Source organism: Emys orbicularis, chromosome 3, assembly GCF_028017835.1.
Source record: "Emys orbicularis isolate rEmyOrb1 chromosome 3, rEmyOrb1.hap1, whole genome shotgun sequence".
NCBI lineage: Eukaryota > Metazoa > Chordata > Testudines > Emydidae > Emys > Emys orbicularis.
The window spans coordinates 24584402-24607838 of NC_088685.1; the positions used below are offsets into that span (position 1 = coordinate 24584402).

The 23437-nt window shown below is 41.9% G+C and overlaps 1 protein-coding gene across 2 annotated transcripts in view; it reads left to right on the plus strand.

Moving 5' to 3' along the window:
* Positions 1 to 3382: 3382 nt before the first annotated feature.
* Positions 3383 to 23437, plus strand: part of WDR35 (WD repeat domain 35) — a 91971-nt gene continuing 71916 nt past the window's right edge. For both annotated transcript variants that reach the window (XM_065401337.1, XM_065401338.1), the window contains exons 1-7: positions 3383 to 3406; positions 4403 to 4520; positions 14968 to 15039; positions 16191 to 16283; positions 19076 to 19204; positions 20616 to 20749; positions 22744 to 22909. In XM_065401337.1, the coding sequence (XP_065257409.1) occupies positions 3383 to 3406; positions 4403 to 4520; positions 14968 to 15039; positions 16191 to 16283; positions 19076 to 19204; positions 20616 to 20749; positions 22744 to 22909 (736 nt within the window). The remainder of the gene's footprint in view (positions 3407 to 4402; positions 4521 to 14967; positions 15040 to 16190; positions 16284 to 19075; positions 19205 to 20615; positions 20750 to 22743; positions 22910 to 23437) is intronic.

Genomic DNA, 23437 nt, shown 5'->3' on the forward strand with positions numbered 1-23437 from the left:
TTCAGTGTCTACATGTGCGGTAGCACTGACTTCATTGGGGCAACGTGTGAGAGTCAGGATTGCAGGATAAGACGCATGGACTAAGGACTTAAAAATTCCATTTTAAAAGAAGTACTTATGAATTTGACTCAAAGAGCACAATCTGTAAAATTATTTTTAAAATGCCTGTCTTCAAGGAATAGTTGATTGTTTTGAAATTAAAGATTTCCCCCCACTTTTTATAGCAATAAAACATACATCTAAAAATGTAAAGTCAATAATTGGAGTGCTGTTGAAACATTAACCATAGTGGCAACATTACACTGCTGTTCAGGGTCTGATATGGCTCAATGACTATTTAAGTATTTATCCATTGTGGAATAGTCATTAGACCAGACGGGGGAGAGAATATGACTCTGTAAGCTAGTGTTAGGGCATCCACGTGGGAGGTGGGAGACCTGGAGTCCAGTGCCCATGCTTCAATAACTCTTTAGTTGGAACAGCTTCCTCAGAAGATTGAGGGAGCACCCAGAGCAGAATACCCCAGAGCTCTGTGCTTAGGGCAATCTCCTGAGAGGTGGGAGTTCCCCTGTTGGAATTTTAATAATATTTGAAATTAATAATATGGGAAACCACCAAACAGGAGTTTAACCATAACTTCCTTTATTGAATCCAAAGGCCAAATGGTACTTTCACAATTGCTCTAAACATGCCTAAATAATAAGCAGTTTGGATGCAGTAAACAGTAACACAGCATTTGATCAAGACCCTTAAAAAGGGTTATTCCCAGGGGTGCTTAGACCCATATTGGTCAGCTCCAATGTGGTCAGCCAGGTATTAGCAACGAACCCTTTAAGAGTTTGCCTGTTTGTTAAAGGGTATAAAAAGTAATGTCTCTGCCAATTACTAACTTTAGCTAAAAAACAATTTGAGACAGTTCACCCTTAATCCAGATAAGATTTATAACCTCCTTCTCCCCAAGGCCTTTTCACCCCCTCTTTCTTTGTCTTATTTAAACCCATCTGCAGCACCCCTATCAGTCAGAAGCCTTCTTTTTAGAACCTTTCCCTTATCTTATTCTTTGCACCAGACATCCTCCCTCCTTCATTCCTTCTGGCCATATAACTTACTATTTTCAAGAGGCCTTTCCCTTCTATTTCCTTATCAGGGCCTTTCTTTACAACACATCTATTTTCTTAACTTAAATGTAGCTAACTCCAATTCCATATTTATCCTACTTCCCTTGTTCATATCCTTTCTCTTCCTCTGGCAGAAACTGGGGAATTGAACCTGGGTCTCCCACTTCCAATGCAAGTGCACTAACCCCTGTGCTGAAAGGTACAGGGTAGGTAGGGGTACTTCCTCTTCCTGTGGTCAGATTATGAATGGGAGCTAGTAGGTGGCCTCTGAGCACACCTACCAAATCAGGTCCTGCATGAGACTCAAGCACAGTGGTTCTCAAACTTTTGTACTGGTGACCCCTTTCACATAGCAAGCCTCGGAGTGCGACCTCCCCCCCCCCCTTTATAAATTAAAAACAGATCTTTATATATTTAACACCATTCTAAATGCTGGAGGAAAAGCAGGGTTTGGGGTGGAGGATGACAGCTCATGACCCCCCCCCCATAACCTTGAGAACCCCTGCTCAAGCAGACGAGTGCCTATCTTCCCCTGGTTTGTGAATCACTGGGGCTTAGGCAAGAGAGCGGTGTCCAGATGTCTATAGGGAGGAAGCAGTGCACATGCCCAGAGGCAGAAACTTAAGTGCCCAGGGAGCTTTTACCTTGAAAATGTAGGCGCTAAGTGAATTTAGGTGCTTACTAGGTTTGGCAGGAGTTTTGTGGAAAACAATGGAGCCAAAATGGGGACTTGGACACCTAAGTATGAGGTTTAGATGTCTAAGTACCTTTTATGGATCTGGGCCCAGGTGTACAATGAAGTGAGACTATCGCTCAGTGCAGAGTCTTGCATCTAATATTTAACTTTGCTTACATCCCTGTGTAGAAGCGTGCCCTGTCCCCGCTCCTTCCTCTTCTCTCCTCAGCACCTCCTGCACACTACAAAACCTGCACACCGCGGAAGGTGGGAGGCACTGATCGGTGGGGGCTGCAGATGACGGGAGGCGCTGAGAGGAGCTGGGTACTAAGCACCCACTATTTTTTTTCTGTGGGTGCTTCAGCCCTGGAGCACCCATGGAGTCAGCACCTATGCTTAAATACCTTTAAAAATTTTGTCCTGTAGGTTGGATTCATAAAGATATTTAGGAATCTGGCCCTAAGTCTCAGGTGGGTTCAAAAATGTCAACCTAGGCCTATACAACACCAGCACCCATGGGAAATATAGGGTGTGGTCAAGGGAGGAGGCAGGGAATTTCACTATCCTCAACTGGTGAGAGGAAACAGCATGACTGTGCTTCACTAGAGCCTCAAAAACAGGTCCTCCCAATCAGTATTGCCTCAAGTTTACATGCCTGGCTCCTGAGGCAGCTGGTTGTCATACAGGGCTCCCTGGGCACCAGCCACTTGAGATCAGCGCCAGGGACAGCCTGGGTGAGGATGAGATGGAGAGTGCAGTGTTAGCAGCATAAGGGAGTTGCCTTGATGTGAACAACAGAGGGGTGATAACGTAGAGCCGTGTGGGCTTCCCTAACGTTTGTCTGTACATTAAGCATGGGTCTGTGGGACCCAGGCTTGTGGACTAGTGTATCCAAGGCTGTGCTAGAGGCTCCACGCTGCACTGTGAACCCGGGTTCCCAGGGGCCAGACCCAGCTCTCACAGCCCTGCTAGCAAGCCCACGCTGCACTACACAGCGCTTCTGACTCAGATCCGCGGCTGGCCCTGCGTCAACACCGCAAAATGGCAGGGCTTGGACCCAGTCCAGACTCTGACCCACCCCCTCAGCTGGGTCCTGAGGGCCTGCTGACCCCAGCCACACGGATGGGTGTGTGAGCGGAAGGGGCTGAGTCGGAGCCAGCTCAGCGCAGAGCTGGGGAGGGAGGCGCCCCCCACATCCCACCGCCCTCGGGGACCTACAGGAAGGAGCCGCGGTCAGGGCCAGCAGCTCCCAAGGGAGCGTCCCCCGCCGGCTGCTCTGGGCGGCCCCGGCCACAAACCGGGACGCGACGGGGCTGGAGGAGCCCCGTCCCCGCTCACCACACCGGCAGGGCGAGGGGGGTCAGGCTGGCTGGGAGGGACACAAGGAAGGGACAGAACTTGGAATTCGCCCCTCCGCCCCGGAAGTGAATGTGTTTACTTCCGGGGCGGGCTCCGGCGGCGGTTGCCAGGGAAGCCGGGTTGCTAGGGAGGCAGCGGTAACACGCTCCCCTTCCAGTCACACCCGAGCCGAGCCCCCCACCCCGCGGGTTTCCGCTGCCCCCGTTTTCCCGCCCCTGGTCTCCGCAGGATGTTCATCTACCTGAGCAAAAAGGTGAGTGTCCCGGCGGCCTGTCCCAGCCGGGGGCAGAGCCCCGCGTCGGCAGCACCGAGCCCGTCCTGCGGCCGGGGTCACGGGCCTAGCGGGAGCCTCCGCTCTGAGCTGCTCCGCGGGGATGCCGGGTCCTCTCCGCTACCCGCGGGCAGGGGCCTCTCTCCAGCGCTGCCGCCCTCTCTCAAAAGCAGCAGGGGGCCGGGAGAGCTGGGATCTGATCGGCTCTAGCGCTGCCCTGGGTCCGGTCTCCTCCCTCCGGGCCCCAGCTGCAGAGTGCGGCTAAAGCTCCTGACCTGCCCGGGGCGCGGAGCGGGAGCCTCTTCCCTGCAGCCTCCCCTCACAGCTGACCCTATCGAGCAGCGGTGCCAGGCTGCTGGGCAGATTCGTACCGATTTTAAGGCCAGGAGGGCCATGAGACTGGCCTAGTCTGGCCTCCAGGCTGACATAAGGCAGAGACCTTCCCTCAGTAATTTCTGCATCAAGCCTGCAGTCTAGAGCTAGGGCATGGCCCAGAGCACTGAAGAGATGTGGGGATTGGAGCCCCTAAATTGCCTTCCTTAGGCACCCTAGAGAGATCCCTGTAAGTCCAACATGAGCAAATCCCCAGTATCCTTATCCGTTTCTCCCCCAGTGTTTGGCACCTTCCCTCACAATCGGAGCAGTTGACGTGAAAGATAAATAAGTGGACCCCTATGTTAGATGTTTTTAAGAAATGTCCTATTTTTATTGATTATTACTGTTACACTTCCCCTCCCCTATATTTGATTCCCTTGGTTTGTTTATCTTTGTATAATTTTACGTGAATGGCCTTTACTGTATTCTATCAACTTTTAATTGTAGTAATATGCTTACAATTCTGATAAATTGCTGGAGCAATTTATATTATGATGCACAGTATCCCAAGTGTATTTGCTTAGTGTTTGTGGTTGGGGTGTTTTCAAAATAAGACATTGTTATTATTAATCAATTCAAATGAAAAATATTTTTTTCTTAAAGATTGCAATTCCTGGTAATGTTCGGCTAAGATGTATATCTTGGAACAAGGACCAAGGGTTCATAGCATGTGGTGGAGAAGATGGATTGTTGAAAGTTTTAAAATTAGAAACACAGACAGGTAAAGGAAATTTTGGAGCAAAATCCACCAGGTCTCTGAACACTTAAAGTGGTGTTCTTCTTTGAAAGTGACTTTGAAATATTATATTGTGGGTAGGGCTGTCAAGCGATTAAAAATTAATTGTGATTAATTCCATTGTTAATAATAGAATACCAATTATTTAAATATTTTTGGATGTTTTCTACATTTTCAAATATATTGATTTCAATTACAGCACAGAATACAAAGGCCAAGACTATAACAGGGTTCAAAAAAGAGCTAGATAAATTCATGGAGGATAGGTCCATCAATGGCTATTAGCCAGGATGGGCAGGGATGGTGTCCCTAGCCTGTTTGCTAGAAGCTGGGAATGAGCGACAGGGGGTGGATCACTTGATGATTACCTGTTCTGTTCATTCCCTCTGGGGCACCTGGCATTGACCACTGTCAGAAGACGGGCTACTGGGCTAGATGGACCTTTGGTCTGACCCCGTATGGCCGTTCTTATGTTTTTAAAGTGTACAGTGCTCACTTTATATTTATTTTTTATTACAAATATTTGCAATGTAAAAAAGAAACAAAAGAAATAGTATTTCAATTAATCTAATACAATTACTGTAGTGCAATCTCTTTATCATGAAAGTTGAACTTACAAATGTAGAATTACGTAAAAAATAATAATACCTGCACTCAAAAATAAAACAATATAAAACTTTAGTGCCTATAAGTTCACTCAGTCCTACTTCTTGTTCAGCCAATTGCTCAGACGAATAAGTTTGTTTACATTTGCGGGAGATAATGTTGCTTGCTTCTTGTTTACAATATCACCTGAAAGTGAGAACAGGCATTCGCATGGCACTGTTGTAGCTAGCGTTGCAAGATATTTACATGCCAGATGCGCTAAAGATTCGTATGTCCCTTCATGCTTCAACCACCATTCCAGAGGATATGCGTCCATGCTGATGATGGATTCTGTTAGATAACAATCCAAAGCAGTGCGGAACGACACATCTTCTACTCCTGGGGGATTTCTGCGCCAAAAAATTAAAAATTCTGTGCACAATATTTTAAAATTCTGCATATTTTATTTGTCAAAATAACACAATATAATCACACCAGTTTCAATTATTTTTAGTCATTTCTTTCAAAATACCTGTCAGCAAGTATGTCTGTAAGAATACAGACAACAAAAAAGATTCAGGAAATGTTTTTGACAAATAGATTCCTTACTAGGCATATTAATACAGAACTCTGAGTAATAATTCATTTAAACTACAATACAGAACTGTATTTCCCGCACCCCTCAGAAGCAGGAGGAGCTGAGGGAGAGGGAAGTAGATTGCTGGGAAGGGGCCTAGGTGTGAACTTGGAAGGTTTTTGGGTATGGGTGCGAAAAGTATGGAACAGATTTTTTTTTGGGGGGGGGGGTGGAGAGGGATTGTTAGGGAGCTTCCCCTATGCAGACCCTGGCTGACCCCTAGCCTCTCCCATTCAGTCAGGCACATCTACCCATATCACCGTGTGTTCTAGCACCCCCTTGTGTCCTTGCACCCCCTGTCCATATGTCCCCCCACCCCCATTCAGACACCCCCTCCCCTTATCCCCATGTGGCCCTGCACCCCTCCTCCTGTCCCCATGTGGCTCTATACCTCCTCTCCCATCCCCATGTGTCTCAGTGCCCCCACCCAGCACACCCCTGTCTCTGTGTCCCTGTATCTCCTCCCCGTCTCCACATGTCTCTATGCCCCCACCTAGCCACTCCCCTGTCCCTATGTAGCGCTGCACCCCTCACCCATCACTATGTGGCCCTGCACCTCTTTCCCCCCATGGCCCTGTGCCTCTACTCCCATTCAGCTGCTGCTCCAGTCTGTCCTCCCCCACTAGCCCTTATGATCCCCCCCCCAGCACCCCATGCTGTCTATCTCCCCATAGCCCCTGTGTCCTGACCTGACCTGACAGGTGCTGCAAAGAAGGCAGGCTCTTTCTCTCCCCTGGCTGTCTGGGAGCTGCTGCTGTTCTTGCGCCACAGCGCAGTCTGGTAGGCAAAAGATGGAACTGCAGCAACATTTCGGCAAAAGATTTTTTCTGCGCAAAAAGTTTAAAATATGTGTGGGTCATCAATTATGCACGTGCGCAGTAGTGCAGAATTCCCCCAGGAGTAATATTCATTTTCATCATCTGAGTTAGATGCCACCAGCAGAAGGTTGATTTTCTTTTTTGGTGGTTCATATTTTCACATCGGAGTGTTGCTCTTTTAAGACTTCTGAAAGCATGCTCCACACCTGGTTCCTCTCAGATTTTTGGAAGGCACTTCAGATTCTTTAACCTTGGGTTGAGTGCTGTAGCTATCTTTAGAAATTTGACATCAGTACCTTCTTTGCATTTTGTCAAATCTGCAGTGAAAGTGTTCTTAAAATGAACAACATGTGCTGGATCATCATTCGAGTCTGCTATAACATGAAATATATGGCGGAATGTGGGTAAAACACAGAGCAGGAGACATACAATTCTCCCCCAAGGAGTTCAGTCACAAATTTAATTAACACATTATTTTTTAAATGAGCATCATCAGCATGGAAGCATATCCTCTGGAATGGTGGTCGAAGCATGAAGGCACATATGAATGTTTAGCATATCTGGCACATAAATTCCTTGCAACGACAGATACAAAAATGCTATGTGAACGCCTATTCCAACTTTCAGGTGAGATTGTAAATAAGAAGTGGGCAGCAGTATCTCCCGTAAATGTAAACAAACTTGTTTGTCTTAGCAATTGGCTGAAAAAGAAGTAGAACTGAGTGGACTTGTTGGTTCTAAATTTTTACATTGTCTTGTTTTTGAGTGTAGTTATGTAACAAAACAAAAAAATCTACATTTGTAAGTTGCAGTTTCATGATGAAGACATTGCACTACAGTACTTGTATGAGGTGAACTGAGAAATACTATTTGTTTATCATTTTTATGGTGCAAATATTTGTAATAAAAATATAAAGTGAGCACTGTACACTTTGTATTCTGTGTTGTAATAGAAATCAATATATTTGAAAATATAAGAAAACATCCACAAATATTTAATACATTTCAATTGGTTTTCTATTATTGTTTAACAGTTCAATTAAAACTACAATTAATCGTGATTAATTTTTTTAAGTTAATAGTGTGAGTTAAGTGCGATTAATTGACAACCCTAAGTGTGGATTTCCATAAACACCCTGAAAACACACACACACACATATCAGATTTATAGAGTAAAAGGATGCCGTTTTTACAGTCATATTAGTTAATGTCATTGTCGCTTAAAATCATACTTTAAAAACTGCAATCTAATTTATTTCCATCATATGCCTATCTCAGTGCAGTTCTGTCTGATCAGTATCTGTCATCTAGATCAAAATTCCTTGGAACAGAGACTGTGGGTGGAATTTTCAAAAATACTTAAGCCCCAGATCCATAAAGTTAATTAGGTGCCTAAGTTCCATTTTTAGGCATCACTGTGATCCACCAAACCTCCACTCGGCTACCGCTTAACCTTGTAGGGATAACCTCACTTCACACCTAAATATCTCCTGTAAAAGTTCCCTTAGCACCTAAGGATCTGGTCTTCACTACAGGGAGATCAACGCTGCTGCAATTGATGCAGCAGGGGTCGATTTAGTGGTTCTAGTGAAGACCTGCTAAATCAACGATGAGAAGAGTAAGGGAAGTCGACCGGAGAGCGCCTCCCGTTGATGCAGTGCAGTGAAGACACCGTGATAAGTCGACCTAAGCTACGTCGACTCCAGCTACGTTATTCATGTAGCTGGAGTAGCGTAACTAAGGTTGACTTACCCCGGTAGTGAAGACAAGCCCAAAGTTTCAGCCTCTGAGCATGGGCACTGCACCCTCACTCTTGGTGTCTGCACCCTATGTCCCACCTAGACCCCAGTATGATCTACTAACTGGGGGAAGGTAGGTGGAAGAGTGATCTGATCCAGTAAGTATACTCAGAGGCTCCCTAGCTCTGCAAAGCAGCCAGTTGGGAGAAGGTGTCCTTTCCTTATAACCTTTAGCCCAGTGGTTACTGTATTTCCCCAAGATATAGGAAATCCCCAGTTCAGTTCACCCCTCTGATGAGAAGAGATTTGAACAAGGTTCTCCCACCTCTCAGATGAGTGCCCTAGCCACTGGACTATGGGATATTCTGTTGTGGGTCTCTCTCCAGTTGAAGTTGTTCCACTTTAATTAAATAATTGAATAATTAAATATTAATTAGGCCAGAGAGGATGACAACCACTCTATATAGTCCAGTAGTTAGGGCTAACAGTTGTAAAGGAGGCTCTCCTCTCGCCCCTGCCCCCAGCTGTTTTGTGTGGATTTTAATGCCTGCCTAACTCTGTCTTGCAAGAAGTGACTTAGGTGCCTAGACTATCTGATTCTAGGAGAGGGTTTCTCAGTCACGAATCACAAGAGGAGATAGGTGCCTCCTTCAGCTCTGATTGAGGCACCAACATACAAAAGAGGGATGGGGCTTGGAATTCAGCCCTCTCATTGGCATCTCCCATTGACTAACTTCTGTCTTCCGGTGTCCGTGCCTTGTCGTGGCGGGACAGCTTGCATGCTCCAACGATCCCCAGAGTCTGTGTCTGTGGGGGCTTTTTGCTCCTGGTAGGTTCAACCATGCTGGATTGGTCCATGGGGGAGGGGTCTGACGAAACAGACACCCTGGTTCTCCAGGTTGGGGGTTAGGCACAGGGCTAACAACCCTGTCCTGTAAAAAACAAAATATGTTATGGAAACAGCGACGGAGAGATCGACCATTACTCTGTGTGATGGTTTTCAGGAGTCAATGACCTGTATGACTGCCAGTGGTGGAAGCCGAAAGGAAGCCACTCGCATGAAGGCTGAAGTGCTGAACACCAAGACAAAAACCAAACTTGGTTTTTGGAACATACGAACAATGCACGAAACAGGGAAGCTAGCTCAGGTCACAGCAGAGATGAGACGCTACAGCTTACACATCCTGGGTGTCAGCGAGAGCAGATGGATGGGATCAGGAAGATTAACAGCCTCGGGAGAAATTTTGCTGTATTCTGGACGGGATGATGAACAACATCCTTTTGAAGGGAGTGGAGCATTCCCTGCTTGAATGGAAGTCCATTACCAGCAGACTTATGAGAGCCAGACTGAAAGGGAAACACAATAATATCACCCTGATTCAGTGCTACGCTGTGACAAATGACAGTGATGAAGAAGTAAAGGACAAATTCTACCTTCCATTGCAGGAGGAGTTAGAGAGAGTACCATGCCACAACCTAACTATCATCATGGAAGACCTGAATGCCACGGTTGGTAAGGACAACACAAACAACGACAGAGCAATGGGAAGACATAGGTGTGGCACCATGAATGAAAATGGAGAGAGCTTGTTGATTTCTGCAATATGAATGACCTAGTCATTGGCGGAACCCTATTTCAACATTGTGAAATTCACAAGCTGACATCATGTTCTCCAAATGGCAGAGATAAGAACGAGATTGACCATATGATGATCAATGGCAAATGGCGACGCTCACTGACTGATGTGAAAGTGAGAAGGGGTGCAGATGTTGGCAGCGACCACCACCTTGTGACGGCCTCCATCATGCTAAAACTGAAAAGTGTGGGTCCACCAAACAAGGGACATAGACGTTATGACATTGACAAGCTAAAGTCCCCTGAAATACAGAAAGCCTTTGTTCTGCAGTTAAAGAACAGGTTTCAGGCACTTGCAGACCTTGATGAAGACGAGGGGAATGCAGATGAGGAGATCCGCAAGAAGTGGGACAGAGTAACAACAATTTATTAACAGAGCAGTGAAACCTGTCTAGGCTACAGGCAGAAGAGAAGAAAGGATTGGATTACACCCAGCACATGGAACACAATAGATACCAGACAAACCCTGAAGAAAAAAGTTTGACACAAAATCCCAGAAGCTAAAAGACAGATACCATGAGCAGTATAGCAAGGCACACCGGGAGGTCAAACACCTTGTGAGAGCGAACAAACGACATTATATTGATAAATCTGGCAACACAAGCAGAGGATGCAGTTGCTCGTGGTGAACAAGGAACCAGCTACAAAATGACGTGGCTTATCAGTGGTAAACAGCAGACACCAACAAACACACTCAGCAGGGACAAACAAGGCCACCTACTAACAACAGAAAAAGAACTAGAAATGCCCTGGACAGAGCATTTCAAAGAATTGCTGAACAGGGAGCCACCTAAAGAAGAAGCAAACTTCCAGGAGGCAGAAGAAGATCTTGATATCAATGGGGACACCCCAACTAAGGAAGAGATCATTCAAGCCATCAAATCCTTAAAAAAATGGAAAAGCTCCTGGCAAGGATAATTTTAATGCAGAATTGTTCAATTCAATTCCTGAGTTAGCAGCATCTAACCTGGCCCCTCTATTTACATCAGTCTGGAAAAAGGGAAAAAGTGACAGATGAGTGGACCAATGGGGTTATAGTGAAGATACCAAAGAAAGGAACTCTTAATGATTGTAATAACTGGCGTGGTATCACACTTTTATCTGTGCCAAGCAAAGTACTGTGTAAGATCATAGTCCAGCATATATCAGAGGGAGTTGATAGCGTTCTCAGAAAAGAGCAAGCCATTTTTCGGAAAGGCTACGAAACATAATAGAACAATGCTTAGAATGGCAACAGCAACTCTACATAAACTTCATAGATTTTGAGAAGGCTTTTGATAGCATTCACAGGACCAGCCTATGGCACATTCTGCGAGCATATGGAATCCCTCTCCATATAATCAACATCATCAAAAGCTTTTATTTCAACTTTACATGCAGTGTTGATCACAGTGAGCTCAGTTTTGAAGTCAAAACAGGAGTACGTCAGGGGTATGTCATGTCTGCAGTCCTCTTCAATGTTGCCATCAACTGGGTAATGCAGCGTACAACAGAAGACATGCCAAGAGGCATTAAATAGACACCCTTCTCATCCCTTGAAGACCTGGACTTCGCAGATGATCTCTTTCTTCTATCACATACCCAACACCATGTACAAGAAAAAACAATTCGACTCAATGCATTCAGCCAGCAAATTGGACTGAAAATCAGCAGCAATAAGACCTATATCATGACCTTTAATATTGTCTCACCATCACCAGTACAGATAGAAGATTATGTTCTCACCAATGTAGAAACATTCACGTACTTTGGCAGCACCATCAGCCAGGACGGTGGAACAAGCCAGGACATCCAGAACAAAATCAATAAAGCCAGTAATGCCTTCAGGAGCTTAAATACAGCCTGAATACATCAAAATACAACACCAAAAACAAACTCAAGATTTATCAGAGCTGCATACTTTCAACATTACTTCATAGTGCAGAATGCTGGGGAATGAGAAAGTATGACATGTCCAAACTGTCTTCATTCCATACAGCCTGCCTCAGAAAAATCCTCCGTCTCTTTTGGCCCAGAACAATGTCAAACCAAGATCTATTGACGCAGTGCAGCCAAGAAGATATGAGCACCATCATTGCCAGGAGGCCTTGGAGATGGATTGGCCATGTGCTTCGGATGGAAACTGATTCCATCACCAGAGTAGCAATAAGATGGACACCTGAAGGCAAGCGAAAATGAGGCCATCCGAAAACAACATGGCAAAGAGCTGTGGAAGCCGAGCAGAAAAACCTGGGGCACAGCTGGGGAACCATTGAAAGACTTGCCAAAAACAGACAAGAGTGGATGAGCTTCGTTGCTGTCCTAAACGCCAGAGGCATAATGGGAACATCATGATGATGATGATTGACTAACTTAGGTGCCCCTCCCTCCCCAGTGTGCTGGCTTTTGTGGATTGTATTCTAAGGCACCTGTCTCTATCCATTCATTGTATAGGGAGTCTAGGCACCTAACTCAGGCTTTGTGGATCCCATTGTTGTTCCAGTGATTTTTCTAGGTCCCTAAAAGTTAGGCATTGGGATGCTCAGCCTTGCAATGTCTAAGCCCCTTTGTGGATCCAGGCCCATCGATGCTGGAACTAAGGGTGATGGTGGTGCTACCACACCCTCTGACTTCATAGAATATCAGGGTTGGAAGGGACCTTAGGAGGTCATCTAGTCCAACCCCCTGCTCAAAGCAGGACCAATCCCCAACTAAATCATCCCAGCCAGGGCTTTGTCAAGCCTGACCTTAAAAACCTCTAAGGAAGGAGATTCCACCACCTCCCTAGATAACCCATTCCAGTGCTTCACCACCCTCCTAGTGAAAACGTTTTTCCTAATATCCAACCTAAACCTCACCCACTGCAACTTGAGACCATTACTCCTCGTTCTGTCATCTGCTACCACTGAGAACAGTCTAGATCCATCCTCTTTGGAACCCCCTTTCAGGTAGTTGAAAGCAGCTATCAAATCCGCCCCCCCCCATTCTTCTCTTCTGCAGACTAAATAATCCCAGTTCCCTCAGCCTCTCCTCATAAATCATGTGCTCCAGCCCCCTAATCATTTTTGTTGCCCTCCACTGGACTCTTTCCAAATTTTCCACATTCTTCTTGTAGTGTGGGGCCCAAAACTGGATACAGTACTCCAGATGAGGCCTCACCAATGTCGAATAGAGGGGAATGATCATGTCCCTTGATCTGCTGGCAATGCTCCTACTTATACAGCCGAAAATGCCGTTAGTCTTCTTGGCAACAAGGGCACACTGTTGACTCATATCCAGCTTCTTGTCCACTGTAACTCCTAGGTCCTTTTCTGCAGAACTGCTGCCTAGCCACTCGGTCCATAGTCTGTAGCAGTGCACGGAATTCTTCCGTCCTAAGTGCAGGACTCTTCATTTGTCCTTGTTGAACCTCATCAGATTTCTTTTGGCCCAATCCTCTAATTTGTCTAGGTCCCTCTGTATCCTATCCCTACCTTCCAGCATATCTACCACTCCTCCCAGTTTAGTGTCATCTGCAAACTTGCTGAGGGTGCAATCCACGCCATCCTCCAGATCGTTAATGAAGATATTGAACAAAACCGGCCCAGGACTGACCCTTGGGGCACTCCGCTTGATACCGGCTACCAACTAGACATGGAGCCATTGATCACTACCCATTGAGCCCGACAATCTAGCCAGCTTTCTATCCACCTTATAGTCCATTCATCCAGCCAATACTTCTTTAACTTGCTGGCAAGAATACTGTGGGAGACCATATCAAAAGCTTTACTAAAGTCAAGGAATAACATGTCCACTGCTTTCCCCTCATCCACAGACCCAGTTATCTCGTCATAGAAGGCAATTAGGTTAGTCAGGCATGACTTGCCCTTGGTGAATACATGCTGACTGTTCCTGATCATTTTCCTCTCCTCTAAGTGTTTCATAATTGATTCCTTGAGGACCTGCTCCATGATTTTTCCAGGGACTGAGGTGAAGCTGACTGGCCTGTAGTTCTCCGGATCCTCCTTCTTCCCTTTTTTAAAGATGGGCACTACATTAGCCTTTTTCCAGTCATCCAGGACCTCCCCCGATCACCATGAGCTTTCTTGAGGTAGTTTCCATTATACAGCATTTACAATTTGGTTCAATGGCTCTCAGCAGCCCCACTATAAAAATTTGTTCCAGCACCACTGTTCAGGCCTAAGTAATGTGAGAGAAATCTGTTAAACAGTTTGAGAGTTCATTTTAAAATAAATATGTTAGTCAAATTTTTATTTATTTGTTAAGTGCCAAGTCCCAATCTTTGTCAATGAGATTTTGCTCCTAATCCATTTAAGTACTTTTAAAAATCCTACCCTATGTCTATTTATGTTATGTACCCGTGCAGTTCTGAGCACATGGTTGGTGCTTAACAAATAAATAATAATCTGACTAGTACATTTATTTTGAAATGAATGATCAAACTTTTAGGTAGATTTCTCTCAGATATGAACTCAATCCAAGTAGCTCACTCTTTTTAAACTGAATGAATATTGACTGCTGGCCAGCATGTTGCTATTTAAATATGAACTGTAGCTTGAGGAGTAAAGGTTATGCATATATATTTGTAAGTCATGTATGCAATTTATGTTGCTCTGATTATTGTTAATCATTCTTCTGTTATACAGTGGAGCCTAGAGAGCAGGCTAAGTGCATTTTACAAGTTAAGATAAGTAAATTTTAGGAAAAGGAAATAATAAGGCTTTTTCTAGTTCTTGTGCTTTTTCAAATGGAAAATAAACAAAGGGAGTTGGCTTTGGTTTCTCTTCAAGCCTCTGGATCCTGATGAGAGTCTGAGCTTGAGGGGCAGTTGGGGCGAGCGCAGATGCAGCTAACAAACAGTGAGATGTAGATAGAGAATGGTCCACATCTTGCAATACTTTCTTCTGAGAGTAGTTTTATTGAAGTCAATGGGATTGACCACATGAGTTAGGATTGCAAGATCTGATTCCAAATGTACTGGTCAATGTATTTCATTTATTACAAACAGTTTTTATTATTTTATTTTATTTTTGTTTAGATGAAGCTAAATTAAAGGGACTTGCAGCTCCTAGCAATCTGTCAATGAATCAGACCCTTGAAGGTCACAGTGGTAAGAGTTACATTATGCTACTCTGTCATCTATTTAATACTTAAAAATCTAAAGGTTGGAGTAAAAATACAAGCTGTTAATAGTCTGTTATAAAATTGATAAAATAATTTTGTTGTTATGCCATTTCCTATTATAAGACTGGAATAGATATTACCAATATAAATATCAGTCATGTAATGGCTTGGCCATCTACTATTACTAATTAATCCAAGGAAATAAGTATTTAAATGGGCTCCTATCACCGCCATGGCAGTTTTCAGTTTACATATATGTACATCATACAAATAGGGTTTGTAGTTGTTGTAGGATAGGAGTGAAGAAGGGTAGAATGGCAAAATTTCAGTGCCAAGAGAATGAGCATAAGAAAATTGGAAGCATAAGAGAATACTCTTTGAACTGTTCCATTAGAAAGGGTCATGGGCCATGAAAGGTGGAATTTGAAGAGAGTCAAGGGGTCTACTAGGTACACTTAAGAAAAAGAGAGGCTGTTTTAGGTTATTAAGATAACATCAGAGAACAGTCTTTTGCTCATTGTGAATATTTGGAAGTGAGGCCTGTTGGATGTTTGGTATTTGAGGTCAATCAAGCACCTACATTTCTGAGAGTAGGAGCAATTGTGAGATTTGTGTCAGATGGAGGAGTAGTGGTGTGCAGGATATTCTTTGTAATAAGGAGGGAGATTTTCAAATGCACAAATAGCGATTAGGCCCTTAACTGCCACTTATACCTTTGAAAATCTCCCTCTAGTAGAATGCCAATTATTAGATCTGTTGACCTGAAGAAAGCTATTATGACCCAGGAGTTGATGAGGATAAGGCAGGCAGAAACAGAGAAGAGGACAGAAATCAGGAAAGGATACAGATTTGGGCTTTATTCTCATTGAAGTAGTATCTAAGGTTGCATTTGGAGAGACTGTTACTGAAGAGGGTAAAATAGATGAAGAGGTGGGAACAATGCAGTAGAGGTCTGTGAAAAGAAGAGCGTTAATGGCCAGTCACAAAAAAGAGTGGCTGAAGAAGCAGAATCAAAATCAGCAGAGCCAGGAGATTCCATAAAAGTGTGGTTGAAAATTTAAAAAGGATGTAATAATCTTTATTATCTTAGACCATTTCCTGATTAGTATAAAAAGTGAATTTTATATAATTTTCCAGGTTCTGTGCAAGTGGTGACCTGGAATGAACAGTATCAAAAGCTAACAACCAGTGATCAAAATGGGCTCATCATTGTGTGGATGTTGTATAAAGGTATTGTCTGGGACAAGTCTGAGATTGGGTAATATACCATAGTGGGTGATTTTGAGATTGAATAATGTATCTCTGTAGACTTTAATTGCAGGTTCCAAAGCTCAAAGTAGGTGTAAAGTATGTTTCAAGTTCTTAGTTTACAAGCGTTTAATAGTCGGGCTTAATTGTACACATTTTCCATAGTGTAATCCCATATAAAGAATGAAGTCATCTTTCCAGAACTGCCTTAAGAAAAGATCTCAGTTTTCAAGCATATACTTTTGTTCAAGAGCAAAGAATCGAAACCTTATTATTCACTTTTCTTAATAGCCAAACAGACATTTTCATATTTGCAGAAAACCTGTTGAACCATACAAAGAATATACAATAGAATGGTTCAGGTTTAGTCTTAGAAATTAATATTGAATAATTCTTTGTGCTATAACAGTAAATGCAGAAAAGATACACACTAGTGGAGGTATTAGGCCTTGCCTATAGCAAGAGACTAGAGTAATTTTTTCTACAGAATCTAGAATTATTCCATGAATTTATTGCATTGTCATAACTAAGTAGTGTATAATTTATAGTATTCATCTTCTGTGTTTAATATTTGAGTTGTTAAAACCATATGCATCAGCACAATTTAAAAATACATCAGTTGTAGGAGTCCACCAATTATCACAAGCAACCATATCAAAACAAACCAATGAACACACATATATTGGGAGAGAAAGAGAGAAAAAATCTTTGTTAAAGAACAGAGTCCTTTGTCAAATTAGTAGAGGAGTAGAGAGTCACTTCAGTTCTCCATCTTGGATGCATCAAATCAGGTGGTTTACGTTGCCTAGAATTAATTTTAGTAGTATAGCAGAATCATGTATATCAGTGCCGCAAAATAGTCATTAGGTCATTTAGTTCATTACCCTGTCAAAGAAAATTGTTTCCTATAGTATGTTGTTTATGTATTGTCTATTAAATGTCTTAAGGAGTAGAGTTTTCACTACTTCCCTTGGAAAACCTATTCCATAATCTAATAGCTCTCACTCTAGGTAAATTTTTAGTTATTCAGTTATTTTAAAATGACATCCTACATTTTCTCTTTTCTTAACTTGATCACTTTACTTCTTTGGACCGCCCTTACTAATTGTTCGTCCTTGGTGTCTGCACTTTCTAATATTTGCTGTTTTGTAATGATGCCTTTACACTTCCTGTTGTCATTTGGTCGACCTGTACATCTTAACAAGTCAAGCCCTCCAGCACCTGTTCTCTGAACTTCATTCTATGTGTCAATATCTTTTTGGAACTGAGCTGCTTATGCCTCAACACAGTGGACACTGCAGTGATTGGTGGCTTATGTGTGCCTATATAATTTCCAAGAGCTGCCTCACCAGTGTTTTACAGAAAGGGAACCATAGCCTGTCTTTTCTGTTTTATATCACCTCTGTGTGTGCAGCCCAATGCTACATTGGCCTTTTTTTGTTGCTGTCCGAAATCAATACAGGTTCGAATACTCGAGTGGAGGAGGGAAATTGAAAACGGAGGCAGATTGTAATTCAAAAACAGGTGGCCATTTATTGATGGGGAACAAATCACAACTTGGGCTGGGGAGGAGCACTTTTATCAACTAACAATACAAACTCAATTGAAAGAGAAACAAGTGACCAACCAAAACTGTCACGAGAGCAGCACTATAAAACAGTCTATTTACACTTACAACAAGGAAGCAGTAGTATAAAACAAGCTATATACAGTTAACAACAAGGAATCAGATAATTTACAACCAACTATTTACCAAAAGCCAGAACAAGTATATAAAACTGAGTAAACTGTAACAATTTGCCCTCTATACACTGTACAAGAGACTTGGTACCAAGTAATACAGAAAAAGGGCCTAACCAACAAAATGTCTACAAAAATTAATACATGCATACCACACTCCAGGCGCAGCTGACCAGCAGTACAGACACCAGGGACATGATGAGATGTAATCCAAAAGAACACGACACGAGCTAGCTAAATCCGGAGGAGATCCTGGCTGAAAGGGTTATCAGGCCTTCCAGCTAACACGCGGACACTCCTGCTGATTTAGACCAGAGACATAGTTTTGTTCGAAGACCCTTGCACGTGCTAGCATCTAATTGGTTCTCCGCCCCTACACCAACCAGGCTCTGAGCTGGTGCCCTCTACGTAACAGGCACTGCACACGGCACACTAGGCGTATGCACACGGCCCGCTGGAATTGTAGCACACGGTACCAATGTGACCTACAATTGACCAGGCGGAAGGTTCGAGAATGGTCACACGGCCCCAATGTGTTGCACACGACACCAAGGCACTGCACTCAGCACCAAGGTGCTGCACACGACACCGATGTGACCTTCTGACCGGCAATTGGCCATCCAGACGCCATGACAGGGCGTAGGGCTGCGACAGTTGCCATATCACATAGCAAAGTCATATCTAATTTTCTGTCAAGTCTCACCTCAGGTCTTGTTCTTCATTACTGTTTCACAAGTTTCTCCCTTTTGCTGAATATCTGTATTTCAGATAAACAAAATCTAATTTTATTTCCTGATTATATTTATAACCTCTCTATATTCCTTTGTATTCGTTCGTTCTTCTTTCTTATGTTTGTAACACTTCTCAAAGTTATCATTTGTGAATGTCATTATCATGCTATTTGCATTTTTTTGTAATGTGACATTTAATGCTTAGCCACATCTGAGTATATCTTGGGTTACTTCTAATAAACACAGTTCACTTAAAGGATTGAAAAGTGAAAGGTACAACTGAAATCCATTCTCTGATAACAGGTGCTTGGTATGAGGAGATGATCAACAACAGAAATAAATCTGTTGTTCGAAGTATGAGCTGGAATGCTGATGGACAAAAGATTTGTATTGTGTACGAAGATGGGGCTGTGATTGTTGGTTCAGTGGATGGTAAAGTTGTTACTATTATTATTTATTATTTGTATTACCATAGCACCTATGATTCCTAATTGTGTACCAGGACCCCAATGTGCTACATGCTGTACAACCACAGATCAAAAAATATGGACCCTGCCCCAATGAGCTTACAAGCTAAGTGTAAGACAAGAGACAACAGATGGTTATAGACAGATAAGACAGTATTCGTCACCATGATAGGCAGTGGTCTCAGCACACCAGCTGCCTAACTGTTGCCACGTTTTTTGTAGTCATCAGAGCAAAGGAGGCTTTAAAGGAGGGATTTGAAGAAGGATAATGCATTAGTTTTGCAGATGTCTATGTGGTGCTCCTCCCAAGCTAAGGGGCAGCATAGAAGAAAGCACTAAGATGATTGTTTGAAAATTTAAGAAGTAGGTTATGGAGGCTGTCATCATGGGTTTATCACAGGCTGGATTATCTTTAGTTTTGTTAACTAATGTGGTGTTCTGGTGATTTGGGTAGCTTTCACTCAGTAATTCTGTTTAGAAAACTTGCATAAGCCAAATTAAGATCCTCCAATTGGAGTGAATGTCTGGCTTTCCATGTATGGCAAGAGTGTTGATATAGCTGTGGTTCTGAAAACATATTTATTCTAAGAACTTATTTTCAGGCACTTGTAACTTTTTCCTAGAAAAAGATTACCCTTGATGAAAAAATGTCTGTTCCTTGTTCTCAAGCCAGTGGTGACTTTTCTTTTTGAAGTCTGATAACATTCCATTCAGCTGAAGTTATCCGAATATGGAAAAATGATGTTTTTTCCATACTTTTTACACCCCATTTTTGTGTGTGTCTAGATAACCATGAATGGTTTAATTTATAAAGATCAAATTTTGCACAGTTATAGTAATTGAGAAATGAATGTTTTGCTAAGTTCTGGAAAAGTTGGTTGAGAAGTAAAGAATTGATAAAGTGTGAAAATAGCATGTGCCAAACTCTTCATTTTCCTTACTAATTGAAACCTGTACTGTGAATAGTTTTCCATATGTATGTATCGTATCTGGATATTCATATACTGAAATAAACAAAAAGTAGCTTATGTGAATGCATAATCCCATGTAATTGAAATTAAAGGCATGACATGCATATTTCTCATTGTTTATTTTTCTTTATTTAAAAAAAAAACACAGCCAAACTCTCTCTGTTTGGTGTGTCATTATGTCTGAAATTTTACTTTTGCAAAACTTGAGAAATACAAGGTTATGTTTCCCACAGTAACAGACTACAAAACTTTCTGCCTCAATATAGACATCACTGACTTAGTTACTGTGGAAACTGTAACTTTGAATTTCTTTATCTGTTTATGTAGTTTTTTGCATCTGAGTAACTTGCATCATCTTTTCAATTCTCTGGTATGTTTCTTAAGTTTAATAATTTTCTTTTACAGGTAATCGTATTTGGGGGAAAGATTTGAAAGGTTCTCAACTATGCCATGTAGCATGGTCCTCAGATAGCAAAATTCTACTCTTTGGAATGGCAAACGGAGAAATTCATATTTATGACAACCAAGGGAATTTTATTGTAAGTTCAGAGTTATGTACTGTATAGTATGTGTCAACTATCTAATTTTTTTAATATAAAACTGTAGATCACAAGTTAAAACAGACATACCTTACAAGTAGTAGCTATAATCTTTTATTAATTTGATGGTTTTGAATCTTCAGAATTACACAAGGTCCTACGTGAAGACTTCTTATTCTGATTTTATGCAGGTTTTTACATTATCAAGTTTTCTAATGTAAATATTCTGATAAAGTTTAAATACACCATTATTTTGAGCAGCTAAATTAACATAACATCAATTAAAACATTCTTTGCCTTGCAATCCACTATTTAAAAGAGAAATTTGAAAACATTTATGTACATGCTAGGTAAATGAAATGAATCATTAGTACTAATATTAACATATCTTAGGCATCAAACAGGGCTTCATTTTTCCACCATGCTGTGAGACAGAATTTTAGTATATTAAATTAGAGCTCTTAAAAGAATTATATCTCATCAGCAAGTCCTTGAAGGAAAATAAATATGTATACTATTGCTTTATGTTTCTGTCAGTGTGTATTTTACTTGCCATTGTTTAGTTTGATCTTCCAGTTATGTGGAGTACAGGAATAACTGTTTGAAAATACTTAACAGTAGCAAAGCGCCAACTTTACAAAAACATAGACTTCATTTTTTGGTACGCTTGGAATGTGTACCATTACATTTTAGGCAACAACCCAGTACAGAAAAATCCTCTAATTGTCCATCCTGATGGACAGCCTATTGCCATAATTAAGTGGGTGTATCAATCAAGAGAAGAGGCCATTTAAAAAAAAAGTCCAAAAAGACTTAAAATAATTCTTCTGTAGAAAAAAAATATCAATTTTTTAAAAAGAAAAATGAAATAAAAGGAATATAACTACAAGAGGTCAGATGCAAATAGATGAAAAAGCAGTAGCCTTGAAAGAAGGGATTGGTAAACATCTACCCCTTCTCAATCTCTAGCCCTATTACCATTTGTGAGTGTTTAAAAGTGGGTAACATTCTTTGTGTCCTCACTATGCAATTTTAAAACTCTGTGATAACCATTTTGGAGCACTGTGTTCAAATCCAGCTGCGATTTAGTCTCAAACATGGTTCTGGTTTAGCATTGTTTAGCATCTGTTACTCAAACAAGGCCTCCCATCTTGTGGAGTATGCTCTAAACCATTTTCAAAATCAGTGTAGCTTTTTGCTAGTATAGAAAAGGCATTAAACAATTCCAGATGTTTTGAGTCTTTTTCTTGTACATTTACTGTTTCTCTTTATTACCCAAAGTTCATGTTGTTGAGAGTATGGGGGAAGGGTGAGCCCGGGTGACTCTTGAAAACATACTGTAATAGCAGATTACAAATATATAAAAATCTTAGCTTTTTCCAGTTCTCTCTTGAATTACTTTGTAAGTACATTTCTATTTTATAAGACTTAACATCTGCAAACTTTAAACAAACGGGGGGCCTTTTGTAGAGCTGATTGGAAAATTTTCTGTTGAAAAATGCTGATTCATCTAAACCAAAGCTTTCATCAGGAAAGAGTCAGGGTGGGTTTTGACAAATTTCCAATTTAGAAGTAAATTTGGGGGGGGGGAAATGTTTTTGAAATTGTCAAAATGTCCCCTATTGACATTTCAAAATGAAAATTTCCTTTATTTTGTTCAAAATGACTTTGTTTGAAGTTTAAGTTAATTTATAGTTAAAAATAAATAATAATTTTAAAAGATTTCAATCTAAATTAAACATTTTGAAATTATCAAAACAAAATCAGTATCAGTTGACCTGAACCAATTCTTTTTTTCAGATTTTGAGTTTTTGTCCTGAATCAGAATGGGGAAATCTTTTTGAAATCTTGAAAATTTTCCTGGGATGAGAGAACCATTTCCCACCCAGCTCTAATAATTTGTAAGATGTTAGTATAAATATACGTTGTATTTATGGCTAGCTTAGTCAAATATGTGATAGATCTGTTAAATGATTAAACAATTCCATCTCTAGATGAAAATGAAACTGAATTGTTTGGTGAATGTAACTGGAGCATTCAGTATTGCTGGAATACATTGGTACCCTGGTACAGAGGGCTATACTGACCAAGATTGCCCTTGCCTTGCTATCTGTTTTGACAATGGAAGATGCCAGATAATGAGACATGAGAATGACCAAAGTAAGTACAATTTTCTTTTTAGCCAAGCAAAGTGAGGTCTTATTCTCAACTTGAAGAAATTTCTCTGTTTGTCTGTAATGCCATAACTTTTGAATGCTGCATCTCATCAATTCCAAAATTCCAGGGAATGTTCAAGGCATCAACAGCCAGAACCGTACTGATTTTTGGTGAAAATCATAAGGGGGAAATGGGGAACACATGGAGACCCTGGCATCTGCTTGGCTGACTCAGCAGCTTCAACCACCTCTGTGATTTTCTATAGATCAAAGAACCAGTTGACAGCCCCAGACAGAAAGAAAAGAAATGGTGGGGGGAATGGGAGGCTCCCACAGAACTCCTGGCATAGTGGGAGAATAGGAGACCTTGCTATGGGGGGCACACAGACCTCTGGCCATGATAAGGAAGGGGTTATTGGGGGGACGAAGGGGCACACAGTGCCCTTGCTGTGGGGGGGAAATGGAGACAATTATATGCAGTGAGGAGAACGTGGGGGTACACAGCACAACTGGCATGTGGAGGGATGGGGGG